The 18,994-nt window shown below is 37.7% G+C and overlaps 1 protein-coding gene across 3 annotated transcripts in view; it reads right to left on the bottom strand.

Moving 5' to 3' along the window:
• The window catches only part of LOC139969336 (guanine nucleotide exchange factor for Rab-3A-like), a 39,514-nt gene that overhangs the window by 18,665 nt on the left and 1,855 nt on the right, over window positions 1-18,994 (bottom strand). The window contains exons 1-2 of one of the 3 annotated variants that reach the window (XM_071974230.1): window positions 15,817-16,224; window positions 8,190-8,397 (exon numbers count right to left, since the gene is read on the bottom strand). In XM_071974230.1, the coding sequence (XP_071830331.1) occupies window positions 8,190-8,368 (179 nt within the window). In that variant the 5' untranslated portion in view covers window positions 8,369-8,397; window positions 15,817-16,224. Of the gene's footprint in view, window positions 1-8,189; window positions 8,398-11,926; window positions 12,304-15,816; window positions 16,225-18,994 lie in introns of those variants that run through there. The other 2 variants (XM_071974216.1, XM_071974225.1) reach the window with 2 other exon arrangements.

The raw sequence follows: 18,994 nt of genomic DNA, 5'->3' as shown, positions 1-18,994 counted from the left end.
TCGACAACGTGGCGAGTCTGCATCTAATCCTTTCAAATTTATATTGTATTTAAGCAGTAAACGTTTTCTTTATTATGATGTAATTTCAGTTCAGTGTTCCCTCTAAGGTGCGGGATTCCATTCAACAGACTCAGTAATCCCACAAAGAAAACATTTGTCTGCTGGAAATCCCCGCATCGTTTTCTTGCATTCGCGATAAGTTTATTCTCAATGCACAACGTATACACTTGACTAAAAAAAACTCTGAAAATCAGTAGAGAAATAACCAGTTGTATACGAAAAGTAAGTTGGTACACCTTTCAAATTTTACGAAAGATCGAGCAAAAAACTTTCGAAAAATTCACGCGAAACTGGCATATCGTTCTAAATGCAACTAATGTCATGTAAACAAGGCTCTAGTACACCCAATTATTAATAAAACGTAAGAACACATCTGGTGTTAAGCGGCGAAAAAGTATTTTCTAGAATTTCCAAAATTACGGAGAAAATAATATCCTACCATAGTTTAGTGTATAGCAAATAGCCTAACCACCTCGTCGGTTACGGATCTCACGTAACTACAAAAACACAACTAATTGTATATTGCGAAGTTTACGTTTTCTACAAGAACATGGAAACAATATTAAGCATTTAGTTAATCGTGCCAAGTGGCCTTAAACATGTGATTACAAGGTTTACTTTCATGTATCATGTGGATCGATTGTTTTGTTCATGCGGAGGAGTCAGTTGCCTGTTTTACTTACCTAGCTGTTACGGGGATCATATTTTACCTACTTTTCTTAAACGTCTAAGATAATAATTCTCATAACTTAACCGAACCTTTACTGACTGACCTTATTAATTCTAGACCATGAAACGTTCCTTGGCAACATGCCCAAAAAATTGTTAACAACAGGTGTTAGACAGGGGATGGGCTCACAGTTGTTTGGCATGGTACCTTGGAAAATGTAGCCTACCGTAGTTGTAGTATAGTGCAAGCTATTGTTAGGCAGTCTAGGAATGGGGCTTTGCCGAACGTTGTTTCATAAAATCGCATGTTTTTTTTAAGTTAAACTTTTTAATGATTGTAAGACAGATAGATCTCTTTTCATTTTATAACAAAATATGGCTATTCTAACTTGTCATTTCAAAATTTTCATCAGTTTCGTGACAATTTAAATTAAAAAAGTTGTCAGTATTTTGCATCCACAGCTGCGAATATTTTATCGACAGACGCGCCAAATTTTCCGGGGCGTTAACGTTACCCTGGACCCCCACAAGGGGTTCCACCACATGACCCCACCGGGGGACTACCCCACGCCATTATGCTACGCGTGCTAATTGTGTTTGCTGCGCGAACTCCGGCGGGAAATCGACAGGGTGTTCGCGGGAAATTTTACAATGTTTTCCACACTTCCCCCAACCCTCTGCCTACCCCGCCACAATGCACAAATTCAATATATCTGTGACCCATTGTTGTACTTGTAATTGCGTAGGCCTAGCCCTACTACCGTACACTTCTGTAGTAATCGCTTCCTAACAACCAACTTTCCTAACCTTGGCCTAGCTGGTGAAAGCCTTGTAGTCCAACACTCCATATGATCGCTAAGTTCAATACACAATGCCAATATTAAGTAGGCCTAGTAATATTAGGCTTATAACTGCCATACAATGCCTGCGCTGTTACAGTAGGGGCTACGCAATTAACGAGGACATATTTGCTTCAAATATCTCTGTAACAGTTACCGATGAACTGAAAGAGAAACAAAAATCTGTTTAAAACTTCATGAAAACGCGCGATTCGTCTTTTTCAATGCAACGATCGTCAAAACTAAGCAAATACAACCAAATTCTTGACATACGCGTTACGAAAAAACGATACTTGCAGCGCTATTTTGAGAATGTACTTCCGCATCAAAAGTGGTGGCGCTCTTTCGGAATTATAATCTGAGCTATATAACTCTGATATTCGGCTCTTATTTTGAGGCAACAACACGGGTTACGTTTAAACGTTAACCGTTCGGTTAATAGAAACGGTTAACCGGTTAGTGAATTAACCGGAATGACACAGCCCTAGTACATAACATGTACACAGTATGGCAGTATATTATAACTACTGCACGCCATTCCCAAACACTGCATCTATCTAGCACCGGTACATGTTAGAATGCTCTATGCTGCTATGATGGGTACATAACATGTACACAGTATGGCAGTATATTATAACTACTGCACGCCATTCCCAAACACTGCATCTATCTAGCACCGGTACATGTTAGAATGCTCTATGCTGCTATGATGGGTACATAACATGTAAACAGTATGGCAGTATATTATAACTACTGTACGCCATACCCAAACACTGCATCTATCTAGCACCGGTACATGTTAGAATGCTCTATGCTGCTATGATGGGTACATAACATGTAAACAGTATGGCAGTACTACAGTAACTACTGTACACCATTCCCAAACACTGCATCTATCTAGCACCGGTACATGTTAGAATGCTCTATGCTGCTATGATGGGTACATAACATGTACACAGTATGGCAGTATATTATAACTACTGCACGCCATTCCCAAACACTGCATCTATCTAGCACCGGTACATGTTAGAATGCTCTATGCTGCTATGATGGGTACATAACATGTACACAGTATGGCAGTATATTATAACTACTGCACGCCATTCCCAAACACTGCATCTATCTAGCACCTGTACATGTTAGAATGCTCTATGCTGCTATGATGGGTACATAACATGTAAACAGTATGGCAGTACTACAGTAACTACTGTACACCATTCCCAAACACTGCATCTATCTAGCACCGGTACATGTTAGAATGCTCTATGCTGCTATGATGGGTACATAACATGTACACAGTATGGCAGTATATTATAACTACTGCACGCCATTCCCAAACACTGCATCTATCTAGCACCGGTACATGTTAGAATGCTCTATGCTGCTATGATGGGTACATAACATGTACACAGTATGGCAGTATATTATAACTACTGCACGCCATTCCCAAACACTGCATCTATCTAGCACCGGTACATGTTAGAATGCTCTATGCTGCTATGATGGGTACATAACATGTACACAGTATGGCAGTATATTATAACTACTGCACGCCATTCCCAAACACTGCATCTATCTAGCACCGGTACATGTTAGAATGCTCTATGCTGCTATGATGGGTACATAACATGTAAACAGTATGGCAGTATATTATAACTACTGTACGCCATACCCAAACACTGCATCTATCTAGCACCGGTACATGTTAGAATGCTCTATGCTGCTATGATGGGTACATAACATGTAAACAGTATGGCAGTACTACAGTAACTACTGTACACCATTCCCAAACACTGCATCTATCTAGCACCGGTACATGTTAGAATGCTCTATGCTGCTATGATGGGTACATAACATGTACACAGTATGGCAGTATATTATAACTACTGCACGCCATTCCCAAACACTGCATCTATCTAGCACCGGTACATGTTAGAATGCTCTATGCTGCTATGATGGGTACATAACATGTACACAGTATGGCAGTATATTATAACTACTGCACGCCATTCCCAAACACTGCATCTATCTAGCACCTGTACATGTTAGAATGCTCTATGCTGCTATGATGGGTACATAACATGTAAACAGTATGGCAGTACTACAGTAACTACTGTACACCATTCCCAAACACTGCATCTATCTAGCACCGGTACATGTTAGAATGCTCTATGCTGCTATGATGGGTACATAACATGTACACAGTATGGCAGTATATTATAACTACTGCACGCCATTCCCAAACACTGCATCTATCTAGCACCGGTACATGTTAGAATGCTCTATGCTGCTATGATGGGTACATAACATGTACACAGTATGGCAGTATATTATAACTACTGCACGCCATTCCCAAACACTGCATCTATCTAGCACCGGTACATGTTAGAATGCTCTATGCTGCTATGATGGGTACATAACATGTAAACAGTATGGCAGTACTACAGTAACTACTGTACACCATTCCCAAACACTGCATCTATCTAGCACCGGTACATGTTAGAATGCTCTATGCTGCTATGATGGGTACATGTACATGTAAACAGTATGGCAGTATATTATAACTACTGCACGCCATACCCAAACACTACATCTATCTAGCACCTGTACATGTTAGAATGCTCTATGCTGCTATGATGGGTACATAACATGTACACAGTATGGCAGTACTAACTACTGTACACCATTCCCAAACACTGCATCTATCTAGCACCGGTACATGTTAGAATGCTCTATGCTGCTATGATGGGTACATAACATGTACACAGTATGGCAGTACTAACTACTGTACACCATTCCCAAACACTGCATCTATCTAGTACCGGTACATGTTAGAATGCTCTATGCTGCTATGATGGGTACATAACATGTAAACAGTATGGCAGTATATAACTACTGTATGCCATGCCCAACACTGCATCTATCTACAGTAGCACCGGTACATGTTAGAATGCTCTATGCTGCTATGATGGGTACATAACATGTAAACAGTATGGCAGTATATTATAACTACTGTACGCCATACCCAAACACTGCATCTATCTAGTACCTGTACATGTTAGAATGCTCTATGCTGCTATGATGGGTACATAACATGTAAACAGTATGGCAGTATATTATAACTACTGTACGCCATACCCAAACACTGCATCTATCTAGCACCGGTACATGTTAGAATGCTCTATGCTGCTATGATGGGTACATAACATGTAAACAGTATGGCAGTATATAACTACTGTACGCCATACCCAAACACTGCATTTATCTAGTACCTGTACATGTTAGAATGCTCTATGCTGCTATGATGGGTACATAACATGCATACAGTATGGCAGTATATAACTACTGTATGCCATGCCCAACACTGCATCTATCTGGTACCTGTACATGTTATCAACTTGTTCATCAACTGGTATATATCAGCATGTAAAACACCCACAGAATTAACTTTGTGGGGCAGAAAAATGAAATGAACCATAATTAATAGGCTGGAGTCTACAAACTACACTGTAACCAACTCCACTAGATAACCATACACCAATAGGAAACACCACTTCCTATCAATATAACAGAATGGTGTCATTATATTAGCTGTGGTATATTTCATCACAGAAACCATAGGAAATACAACAGTTGTCTGCAGTATGACAATGTCTAGGTTAGAAATACTGCACTTGCTTTTTAGACGCTATTAAAGAGTAAAACCAAATCTCCATAATGTGACTATGCACTGTACAGTACATAGTAAGGGATGTATTCAGCCCTGCGCAAATAAGCTGCTGCATTACCAGTGTTTTTGTGTTGAGCTGTGTTACTAGAGCATGTTACCTCCTATACGTAGTACTGCTTATTATGTGACTAAGAGCATGATATCTCCTATAGTACTGCTCAAATATGTGACTTAAAAGACCAACTATGGAGACAAACGTTTTGGGGGGGATTTTCCATTAATTTGGGAGTTTACATACCCATAATCAACATGTGTAAAAAATAATCTTCCTACTATGACCCATCAAAAAACGACCACGAAAATGGACATTTTGGGTACTGTAGTCACGTAACATGAACCTCTGGAATGTCTAAAAACAGAGATTGACCCAAAGGAGCCTCTGGTCACCGTGTGATGTCATAATTGGTATACCGCGAAAATCAAACGCTAAACTAGGCACTGTTTATACACAGATAGCGAACAATTTATTTGACTTCCAATTTCGAGCGTTTGAAAAGCTGTTAGCTTAAAACAAGAACGAATGAAGGTAAACAACTAGTTTTAAGACAATTGTAAGCAGAAAATTTAGTAGTATGGGTTATTTTATCAGCAAAATTTCCACTCAAATGGAGGCATCGTTTACATAGCGGAGCGTCAATAGGTACGTACGGTACAATATACTGTAGAACATGCAAGCAGCTTGCCGATTCCGTAATACAATTTGATCGCAAGATACCGCAAACTGAACAGAAGAATAGACCTAAAAGATGTCTCATGCATGATATGTGACGGGAAAATGGTTCACGTTACTGCCACCGAATTACCCTAAAAAGCACTAAACATAATCGAACAACTACGAAAAGACGCTGGCCCGAATCAACCAGTGTAGTATATACATGACTTTAGCTTCAGCTGAACATAGTACTTACTCGTTTTAATGTCCAAAAGTACAAACACAGAAAAAGTATCCTGTCAATAAACCAAATTTAGCAGTGAATATCCAAATCCACGCTTCTCGTTCAATCCTGGGCGAAATACTACAGTACCGTGACTTTGTGTAATTCCATAGAGTTAGGTCTAGTTGAAACAGGCCTTGACCAGTAACATCCCACAATCACAAGACAGTCACTAACGAAATAAAACGTCCAATCGCTATAAAATACCATTTTATTCCACTCCTTGGACCATGCAGATGCCGGAACAAACATAACGGACAATATAACACATGTATCACAAACTCATGATACTGGAATACGACAAATGACATGGATAAATGCGATCAAATCCTAACATGACTATTTACATACCCGGTGAGAGTTGTAACTCACTACATGTACTAACAATGCTACCCTATAGGCACGGTCTATATACAAGGTCTGCATATATGCGTGATATAATGTTACATGTAAGAACGGCCAGGGCGTGTTTACGAGGCGACTTGAAAGGGTCAATTTAACATTAGCTATGTCCGCCACAGCTCTCGAAAGTATATAAGTTTCTCAGAATGAGACATTTGCAGCATACACAGAGGCAGGGTCATGCATGTGGACTCATGGGCATGAGATACTCAGGGTGCTGAAAAATCTTTCCGCGTGGATCTCACAAAATTGATCCAAAGTCTACGGTGTTTTACGTCGGTTCTTCTACTCGGAAAGCTAAAAAAGCTGATGCTTTTGTTGGCTGAGGTATAACAACACAGAATTGTGGCATTTCGGGGGAAAAGGAGTAATATCGTTGATGTTTTTGGCAGCTCAAGTATACAACTTTACACACTAAAAGTATCGTTGTGAGTGCGTTATACCAACGTTGACGTCACATGGTCGCCTGATGTCTTAGGAATGTCTGAAATACGTTTCCTAAAAAGCTGACTTTTCCTCCCATTTTTCACGTAGTTAACCTCCGAAATTGGTAAAGTTAATTACAGCAATGTAATTGGAGTGAGTTAAGGATTACATACATGCAAAGTGGTGGGATTTTATGTTCATCGAAAAGTCTCCATAGTTGGTCTTTAAAGCATGCTATCTCCTATGGTACTGCGCAAATATTTTATTTTGAGCATGTTATCTCCTATAGTACTGCTCAAATATTTTATTATTGAACTAGAGTGTAGGTGTGTATCTATAAACAGAAATTGCCCAAGGTACCACATGGCATAATTTGTTAGATACTTAGAACTGTATTCACAACTCAGAGAGAGTTGAATTTCTCCTATATACTGTACTGTAGTTATGCTTTTACAGCAGTATTATAAATTGGGCTTATACTGTAAGTTTGATATATATATATACTGTAGCACCAGCTGTAATGTTTCCCACTTTTAAGCTGTAAGCATGGATGGACCAGTAAGGTGTACAATCTACTTCAGTACATTTAACAGTTCTGTATGCACACTAATAACATAGTGCTGTATTGGGAGTTTAGGTGAAGGTGTCCTGGCATACTAACGTTACTAAGCATTATCATAACTATGAGATACACTGCTCTGCTATGACTGCTTCCATACACACATTGCTATCTATATTTATCTAAACAAATAACCTCAAATCCTCTTTCACTTTTATTTCAGAGCGTTTTGCGTGGCTGGGCCATGCCTCTGGAATGAGCTGCCAGCTGAACTCAGAACTGTTTCTAGTCTTACGACATTCAAGTCAAAGCTGAAAACCTTCCTTTTTAGACAGCATTACTGCAATATATAAACTGTGTATTCAATTCTTTTCATGTGCAATACTCAAACAAACTCAAACGTGCATGCTTTTTTATTTTTCATACTCATTTATATTGTATTATATTCTGCATTTTTACTACATATTTTGTGTCATATATTTTTTTATTTGCTGTTACATAGCGTTTTTAGAGCACTTTTGTGGATTTTACGCTTTACAAAGTAAATTATTCTTAATTATTATTTCTACCTCTCAGTTTTCTCTCCTTCCACATCGTCTCCATCCTCTGGGATGTTGTCGTTCTCATCCTCCCTGTTACTCTCCTCTCCATTCTCCAGGTGAGACTCGCTGTAAGATTTGACTCTCATGGTGGGATGGAGCTTCTTCTTTTCTAAGATATCAGACTGGTCTGTTCCTATTTCTGTCATGGTTAATGAGAGTCCTGTCAGCGATGGATCTGGTAAAAGATAAAAGAGGGTCAGGTCATAACTGTACTATTGCTATCTGATCCTCAAAAAAAAAAACCCAAAAAACCCATCTTTTCTTCGATAAAAATCTATTATATCCCCCAGAACCTCTCGCGAGGTCGATCAGGGAACTAACTAAACTTCTTTATTACTTACTTGTACTATTGCTACATACATGAACATGACACTGAACACTGTTCTGTACATAGAGCACTGTAGCAAAGATAGTAAAATATTGACATGGTACATTTAACTTTAAATAAAGTGACCCTGGGCACACAAAGTCAATATAGCTATTTGTACCCACGCTTAGGTAGCCATAGTCGTGTTTCATTGTGACTTTGAGCATGATCATGATGGGCTGTGAATGTATGTCAGTAGTGCACTATTACTACTCTATACACTGTAGGCATATAGATTAGCAGCAGTCCATTATAATATAATGCAGCCGTATGTATGCACGATAAACTGTAAAAGTCTTTCAAAAACACTGTTTTTGCTCTTCAAATACTATTTACAGGAGCCTGGTAAGAAAGTGGTTATATGTAAATTTCTCTGTTTACAGAATTAAAAAAACAAAAACCTGCACTGCTATCAGTGGAGTAAGAATACATAATTAGTGTGTCCATGGTGGTTAAAACAGAGTGTTTTTTACCTCCATGGTGTGTCTTAAGTGACTGAAGTTGCCCGGCTAATATACTTCAACTTTATAGACTTACCTGCATGGAATTATGTACAGCTTCATGGGGCAAATTTAAAGGTATCAGAGTTTATGAAGTTCTTTGTTTAAAGCATGAAATATTGAATACACAAATGATTCAGCATAAAAAGCCTACAAGCCATGGAAATATTCCCACTTGAAAATATTGGTCAAAGTTTAGAGGGGCTGTGTCACTCCTGGGAAATATCCCAACTCATTTTACTTTGCAGGATTTTTCTATAGATCAATGCAAGTCATGTTTTGGTGAATGTTAAACATGAAAAGAGAATGTGTTGTACTGTAATTACCCTTTTTCCAGCACATACTAGATCAAGTTAAATATAAAAGATGTGGAAAATCTGAAATGAAATGATACTGTTACAGGTTTTTTACTTTTCAACAAAATTCCACTTTTAAAAAAAATGATCATGCAGGAAAATTTAAGATGTGTTACCATACTGTGTACATATCACTGTACGGATCAATAACTCTCAACTTAGACAGGTCCATCACGTATCAATCTGTTGTCTATTAAAATTATCAACTTTTAACATAACGTTGCCTTGGATGGCCTAACAGACAGGCAACCAGACATATGGATATATCTAAGGACAAATTTGTGTATACTACGTCTTAAGAATGGGAATATTTTTAGAATTCTTTTACAGAAACCCAGTTCCTTGGTATCCGTAGGAGTTACAGTAACTAACCTATATACTGCACTGTACATTACACAAACTAAACATTGTACATTGCACAGTACCTTAGTATAGGTAGGTACTACAGTAACTAACCATATATACTGCACTGTACAATACACAAACTAAACATTGTACATTGCACAGTACCTTGGTATAGGTAGGTACTACAGTAACTAACCTATATACTGCACTGTACATTACACAAACTAAACATTGTACATTGCACAGTACCTTGGTATAGATAGGTACTACAGTAACTAACCATATATATACTGCACTGTACAATACACAAACTAAACATTGTACATTGCACAGTACCTTAGTATAGGTAGGTACTACAGTAACTAACCATATATACTGCACTATACAATACACAAACTAAACATTGTACATTGCACAGTACCTTGGTATAGGTAGGTACTACAGTAACTAACCTATATACTGCACTGTACATTACACAAACTAAACATTGTACATTGCACAGTACCTTGGTATAGATAGGTACTACAGTAACTAACCATATATACTGCACTGTACAATACACAAACTAAACATTGTACATTGCACAGTACCTTAGTATAGGTAGGTACTACAGTAACTAACCATATATACTGCACTATACAATACACAAACTAAACATTGTACATTGCACAGTACCTTGGTATAGGTAGGTACTACAGTAACTAACCATATATACTGCACTATACAATACACAAACTAAACATTGTACATTGCACAGTACCTTGGTATAGGTAGGTACTACAGTAACTAACCTATATACTGCACTGTACATTACACAAACTAAACATTGTACATTGCACAGTACCTTAGTATAGGTAGGTACTACAGTAACTAACCATATATACTGCACTGTACAATACACAAACTAAACATTGTACATTGCACAGTACCTTGGTATAGGTAGGTACTACAGTAACTAACCTATATACTGCACTGTACATTACACAAACTAAACATTGTACATTGCACAGTACCTTAGTATAGGTAGGTACTACAGTAACTAACCATATATACTGCACTGTACAATACACAAACTAAACATTGTACATTGCACAGTACCTTAGTATAGGTAGGTACTACAGTAACTAACCATATATACTGCACTATACAATACACAAACTAAACATTGTACATTGCACAGTACCTTGGTATAGGTAGGTACTACAGTAACTAACCATATATACTGCACTATACAATACACAAACTAAACATTGTACATTGCACAGTACCTTAGTATAGGTAGGTACTACAGTAACTAACCATACATACTGCACTGTACAATACACAAACTAAACATTGTACATTGCACAGTACCTTGGTATAGGTAGGTACTACAGTAACTAACCATATATACTGCACTGTACAATACACAAACTAAACATTGTACATTGCACAGTACCTTGGTATAGGTAGGTACTACAGTAACTAACCTATATACTGCACTGTACATTACACAAACTAAACATTGTACATTGCACAGTACCTTGGTATAGATAGGTACTACAGTAACTAACCATATATACTGCACTGTACAATACACAAACTAAACATTGTACATTGCACAGTACCTTAGTATAGGTAGGTACTACAGTAACTAACCTATATACTGCACTGTACATTACACAAACTAAACATTGTACATTGCACAGTACCTTAGTATAGGTAGGTACTACAGTAACTAACCATATATACTGCACTGTACATTACACAAACTAAACATTGTACATTGCACAGTACCTTGGTATAGGTAGGTACTACAGTAACTAACCATATATACTGCACTATACAATACACAAACTAAACATTGTACATTGCACAGTACCTTGGTATAGGTAGGTACTACAGTAACTAACCAGATATACTGCACTGTACATTACACAAACTAAACACTGTACATTGCACAGTACCTTAGTATAGGTAGATAGGTACTACAGTAACTAACCATATATACTGCACTGTATATTACACAAACTAAACATTGTACATTACATAGTACTTAGTATAGGTAGGTACTACAGTAACTATACACTACACTGTAAATTACACATTACCTTGTCAATCCGCCCAGATTCTTATATGCAAATGAAACAAACTTACCTGTACAACAATAGGTTGCTTTCTTTGAAAGAGAATTTGATGGCGACAAGAAATATTGCTTTAAAGTAATCATGTTGAATGCAGGCTCTGTATTAATAATCAAGACTGTGTTAATGTATGATTGCTGGTGGTGCTAGGTACGTCCTGATGCATTACATAACACAATACTACAGTTCCTCTATCTATGCTCAGCAGACAGGAAACATCTGCTTTTTGAAATACTTCCTCATTTCTTTGAATCAAATCATTCGGCTATGCAGGTCGATGAGTAATATGACGTTTTCAATATTTTCATAAATTGACTGCTTTCACCAGTATTACCTTGCATTTTTTGTATGGCAAGATCGACAATACTTTACATTCATAAAAAGGAACTAGATTGTTATTAATACAAATTTATCAGAGACCTGTCTGTATTAAATAAAGCAACAATTGTCATTTAGTTCCCTTGTGAATAATATGCATGTTTTAATAATCAAATCTGTGTAAGTACTGAATTTTTTTTAACTTTTGACACAGCACAACTGGTTTACTGTACTATGAATATTCACGTTAATATGGTATTCTAGCTTCATTGACTGCAATCTTACTGTGTTTGGGGATATTTGATAACATTTTTGGCCAGAAAAAGAGATCTGCTATGTACAAATTACATTAATGTAAGCAAACGACAGGATGACAAAATCTTATCATCCAGATCCACCTCTTGTATTTGTCTTGAATATCATCAAAACATACAGTACAGAAATGTAGAATATGCAAACATGGTGATAAAACTAAAATATAGTGTGGATGCCTTAATCTGCATCATAATAATACCTGTATAATATCCAGTGGCTACAGTACTTCTGGTTACCAGCAGCTCCCTCCTAGTCCTACTACTAACTAGGCTTACATAAGAATATCCAGTGGTTACTTCTGGTTACCAGCAGCTCCTTCCTACTACTAACTACGCATACATAATAATACCTGTATAATATCCAGTGGTTACTTCTGGTTACCAGCAGCTCCCTCCTACTACTAACTAGGCATACATAATAATAACTGTATAATATCCAGTGGTTACTTCTGGTTACCAGCAGCTCCCTCCTACTACTAACTAGGCATACATAATAATAACTGTATAATATCCAGTGGTTACTTGTGGTTATCAGCAGCTACCTCCTACCACTAAATAGGCATACATAATAATACCTGTATAACATCCAGTGGTTACTTCTGGTTACCAGCAGCTCCCTACTACTACTAACTAGGCAAACATAATAATACCTGTATAATATCCAGTGGTTACTTCTGGTTACCAGCAACTCCCTGCTACTACTAATTAGGCATGTACATAATTATACCTGTATAATATCCAGTGGTTACTTCTGGTTACCAGCAGCTCCCTCCTACTACTAACTAGGCATACATAATAATACCTGTATAATATCCAGTGGTTACTTCTGGTTACCAGCAGCTCCCTCCTACTACTAACTAGGCATACATAATAATAACTGTATAATATCCAGTGGTTACTTCTGGTTATCAGCAGCTACCTCCTACCACTGAATAGGCATACATAATAATACCTGTATAACATCCAGTGGTTACTTCTGGTTACCAGCAGCTCCCTACTACTACTAACTAGGCAAACATAATAATACCTGTATAATATCCAGTGGTTACTTCTGGTTACCAGCAACTCCCTGCTACTACTAATTAGGCATGTACATAATTATACCTGTATAATATCCAGTGGTTACTTCTGGTTACCAGCAGCTCCCTCCTACTACTAACTAGGCATACATAATAATACCTGTATAATATCCAGTGGTTACTTCTGGTTACCAGCAGCTCCCTCCTACTACTAACTAGGCATACATAATAATACCTGTATAATATCCAGTGGTTACTTCTGGTTACCAGCAGCTCCTTCCTACTACTAACTAGGCATACATAATAATACGTGTACAATATCCAGTGGTTACTTCTGGTTACCAGCAGCTCCCTCCTACAAGGTTGTGCAGTACACAGTAAGTGCTGCACACATAAGTACCCTCAAGAGCTCATACTGTTTGATTGCACTCTTAGTATAACTAGAGTGTACATGTATGCCTACCAGTAACTTTGAACTTTTAATAATGTATTACAGTAGTGGCAGTATTTAGCAGGCTTTTTACTGTTGAATGTAGTAAAAACATCATGAAAATGTCTATATTTACAAGGCTTGTTCAACCATACTGTTCTGTCTTCGATGCAAGGTTGGACATTTGGGGGGAGAGGGTGGGGGTGGGTGGGTGGGGGGATGTAGGAGTGCTGAAATTGCACAGTCTGTAGCATGGCATCATTAGCCATAAGAAATTACATTCAACTGTAATTGTACTAAAAGTACTACATGCTGAAACAACTACTGTACTTTTCCTGACCTCAAGAATCAAACAGTTCCTTGAATGTAGGAAGTGCCCAATGGATCATTTTAATAGGCTATAAAATATCCCAACCTGAGTTTGGTTACAACAGGCTTGAGAGTGATTAAACACTTGATTGGTTGTGAAATATATACTTAGTGCAGGTTCCCTTTTTAGCATAGTTGGCAGCCAAAAGCTTAGCTTCAGGCTTTTTGTCCCTTTTGTTGTAGCAATCGGAGCTGACATTAGTGAACTGTATATTTTAACTGGCCGTGCAACATGCTAGGCTACATTACTGTATGTGATTTGTAGCATTGCTCCATACACTACTGTTGATGTTCTTGACTGGTTTTAGTATCAACCTAACTGAGACATGCTTATAAATATTACTTTACATAACACTCTACATCCTCACACCCCTCCAACCTCACACCCCTCTATCCTAACACCCCTCCATCCTAACACCCCTCCATCCTAACACCCCTCCATCCTCACATCCCTCCATCCTCACATCCCTCCATCCTCACATCCCTCCATCCTCTCATCCCTCCATCCTCACATCCCTCTATCCTAACACCCCTCCATCCTCACACCCCTCCATCCTCTCATCCCTCCATCCTCACAACCCTCCATCCTCATTCCCCTCCATCCTCACATCCCTCCATCCTCACATCCCTCCATCCTCACATCCCTCCATCCTCACATCCCTCCTACCTTACACCCTTCCATACTAACATCTTCTCCCAACCCCCCCCCCCTTCCTCCACCATCTAACCCCATCTTATTTTAAACCCAGAGAGAGAAATGAAGCAGAAAGAAGCATCACTCCAGTATTTGTGAACATTCAGTAAAGAAGTACCTTAAAGCAGACCCTAGGCAGCAAGATGCATGCTGGGAAGGAAAACGGCTCTTAATCGACCATACACTGATTTCATGTCAGGTGGCTATGCAATACACAGTCATTATATAGCTCATTTTAGAGTTTTTTTACAATTTGCAATCCATTTGAAAGATGGTAAACAAAAAGAAAATGTTACCATCATTCATAAAATGTTATTGCATGAAGTCATGCATAACATTGCATAACATGCTATGTTATTGCATGAAGTCATGTTCAATAGTTCCATCAAGTGTGTTCCATCAAATGATATTAGTTATTGAGACATTGAGAGAACTTTGAAACCATGTTGGCATAGATCAAGCAATTTTTGGGCTTAAGTTTTATATTGTGCCCACAGACACTATTATTAAGATGGTCCATCTTTATTCCTAAAACCTTGAAGACAGCCTATACTTAGACATGTTGTTCACACACAGTAAATGTACCACTAATATAGAGACTACATACAGATACTGTGAGCACTATGTAGTAATACTGTGGAGGTACACTTAGACTGCACAGAGACTACACACACACAACCACGAACTTTATACAGTATATGTATATACTATCAATACAGGAAACAAACCTTGTAGTCGTTTCAAAAACGATTAATTTACCTTAAGTAGTAATTGATGGAGTGTCCTAGACCTATTTCACAAGTTTACAGCCTTGTTATGAAGTCACTTATCAACTGTTTCTAGCACTTCAGTTATATTAAAATGATTGCCTATCACATAACTTATTATCATCCTTGAGTGTTATATGAACCATATCTATTTGAAAGGGAAGTAGTTTCACTTTCCAAACAATTGTCAAATTCTTCTACAAACGTACAGGAAAACCTTTTCCAACAGGATTTCCCGATCTTTTCCCATGGTTCTTTTCCGTGAAATACATGAATGCTGTTGAAACTAAAACTGATGCATTAATACTATACATAGCAGGATTGAAGTGTGCTTTCCATTAGCTAAATATTATAAACCATCAAACCCTTTAATTTGGGGATTATGATCAAATTTAAGGACTGAGATGAATTAAAAGACAGTAAATGGCAATGTTTACCCCAATTCTAGACCTCTAAAATTGATGAAAAAATCTGTTTATTTTTTTTCTCATAAAAATTTAGTAAAACTGATAAAATAATCAACTATAGCAAGTACTGTACAATAATAGCCACAATGCGACAACCAATGAAAGTCCGCGATTTTTGTCCATTTCTGTCAATTACCTTCACTCAATTGAACCTATTTTATCTCATCAAACAATAAAAGGGAATTTTTGTGCCTTGCATTTCATGAATGTTTACCTATAGTAATGTACATACATATTAATGTTCATGTACATACATACAGTAGTATTAATAGCAAATATTTACTGTGTAATGTGTATTACTTGTCAAAAGTCAACAAGTGCATGCTGACATTTTATCATGTCACAAGGTTGTTATTAAAAATACAATAGTTAATGTCAGACAGGGACAATTAGAAGAATGTTTTCCAATAAATTATCAAGAAGATTCTGTGCTGTGGCCGAGTGGATAAAGGCAGTGGCATTTGAAGCAATGACGCTTAGCAATCGGGAGGTTCCGGGTTCGATCCCCGGCCGGGTCATAGTGAGTTGGGTTTTCATCCAAGAGCAATCTACGGTTTTCCCATGTGAAATGACTTTCTAACTTGAAAAGATTCCTAATTTGAGTTAAAAGGTTAAGTTGGAAGCCACCCGACATGTACAGTAAGTTGTAATTCATAAGCCCTTGCAGGATTCTCCCACATTTGTGGTTGCTTAGGTGTCGTACAAATAACTGCTGATTGTTATTATTATTATTGTTGTTGTTTGACAATGAGGCGTCCACCGGTGGGATCTCAAAATCTCATAAATTTGCAAAATTCTTAAACATGGTTCATATAAACAGAGTAAAGGCGATGTATTCTAGATGGACGTGGACGTCAGAGGAGAAACTGGTCCGACAACGTGAAGGACTGGACCGGCTTGGACATGCCAGACCTGCTCGCCACTGCTGCTAACAGATCTGCATGGAGGACGATGTCAGCTGCAACCGTTATGTCCCCCCGACGACTTCACAGTCATGGGACTGAGTGAGTGAGTGATTCTAGATGGAGTTGTAGGATTCCCTCTCGTTGTAAGAGATAACTCTACGATCTTGAAAATGATGGGCCTATAACTACACTCTGCGAACCAGAGTCGGATTAAATTCCAAAAATCATAATTGAAGTGACATCTAGTAAAAACAATAAACATAGATGGCTAGAAATATGTAAAGTCTGCATTATTGCAACAGAGGAAATTTGTTACAGTGAAGAAAAAAAACGGCAAAAAAAAAAAGCAAAAAATTGTTGTACAGTGCTGTGCTATGTACATACAGTATGAATGTACCATATGTTACATTAAATACTTGTATTAATATTTCGACACTGGCAGACATTCACAAAATGGTTTCAATCATTAATTTTTCCCATGAAAACTAGGCAACCTAAAATATACTGTTCAATTGGTGCTTTTGATATTACTAGTCTACACAGTAAAGGTAGAATAATGCGCAGAGTGTTAGGTCATGTTAAATGTGGTCATTACCAGGGTTCTATTTAATCCATTGTTCGCGAACCGATCAAGAATCCCCTAAAAGTGAACCTTGATTGGTTTTACTTGCATGACTTGCAACGAGCAAACAAACAAGTTCAGTATCGAACTACTGTACAGTAGCATGTATACTCAAATCTAGACAAACACCATAATACTCATGATAATGAATGTCTGTACCATTACTCATAATATTCACACAATACAGGTTTGAAGGTTGAATTGTCAACAAACCAAACAATGATCTGTTTGCTTTATAAGACTGAATTGACAAGACAACTAAGTCAAAGGGGTAACGCGTACAGTAAAGGCTTGAGGTTTCACCACATTGGCAGTCTGTCGACCTGTCAATGTCATTCATATTTAATGCAACAGGAAACAATAGATCTGATATGCATAGCATATATATATAAACAATATAATAACATATACTGTATATACTGTAGTTATATAGCAAGATGGTCAACTTTCTGCTATACAATTGCACACACACAGTATATGTATGTACAGTATACAGTTATAGTCAGTTTTCAGTTCTGTACGAGATATTTTTAGTAACATTACAAACCTTTGTTGTGCAGTAGGCTCTCACCTATGTGTTCATGTTTCTCTGCTCACATAGCTTCAATACCTTTGTTGTAGAGTAAACACTCGTACCTATGCGTTCATGTATTTATTCTCACATAGCCAAAAAACCTTTGTTGTACAGTAAACACTTGTACCTATGCATTCATGTTTCTCTGCTCACATAGCCTACAAATCTTATGTCGTACAGTAGACTCTCACCTATGCGTTCATGTTTCTCTGCTCACATAGCTGAAAAGCTTTTGTTGTACAGTAAACACATGTACCTATGCGTTTATGTTTATCTGCTCACATAGCCTCAATACCTTTGTTGTACAGTAAACACTCATACCTATGCGTTCATGTATTTATTCTCAAATAGCCCAAAAACCTTTGTAGTACAGTAAACTCTCACCTATGCATTCGTGTTTCTCTGCTCACATAGGCTAGATACTAGAGTACTGATTGTTTCAGAATTGTCTAGAAAAAAACTGTACTAGTAATTATGTCCCACAAACTGATAATTTATTGTCTCAAATGGAAGGTAATTGGGGAACTAAGAACAAATGCATGACATTCAATGGACTACCACAGTGCCACTAACTGTGCATAGCACTCTTACTGTGTATAGAT

The sequence above is a fragment of the Apostichopus japonicus genome, chromosome 1 (genome assembly GCF_037975245.1).
Source record: "Apostichopus japonicus isolate 1M-3 chromosome 1, ASM3797524v1, whole genome shotgun sequence".
NCBI lineage: Eukaryota > Metazoa > Echinodermata > Holothuroidea > Aspidochirotida > Stichopodidae > Apostichopus > Apostichopus japonicus.
Note: the sequence above shows the minus strand (reverse complement) of the source record. Positions and strands in the feature narration are given on the sequence as shown.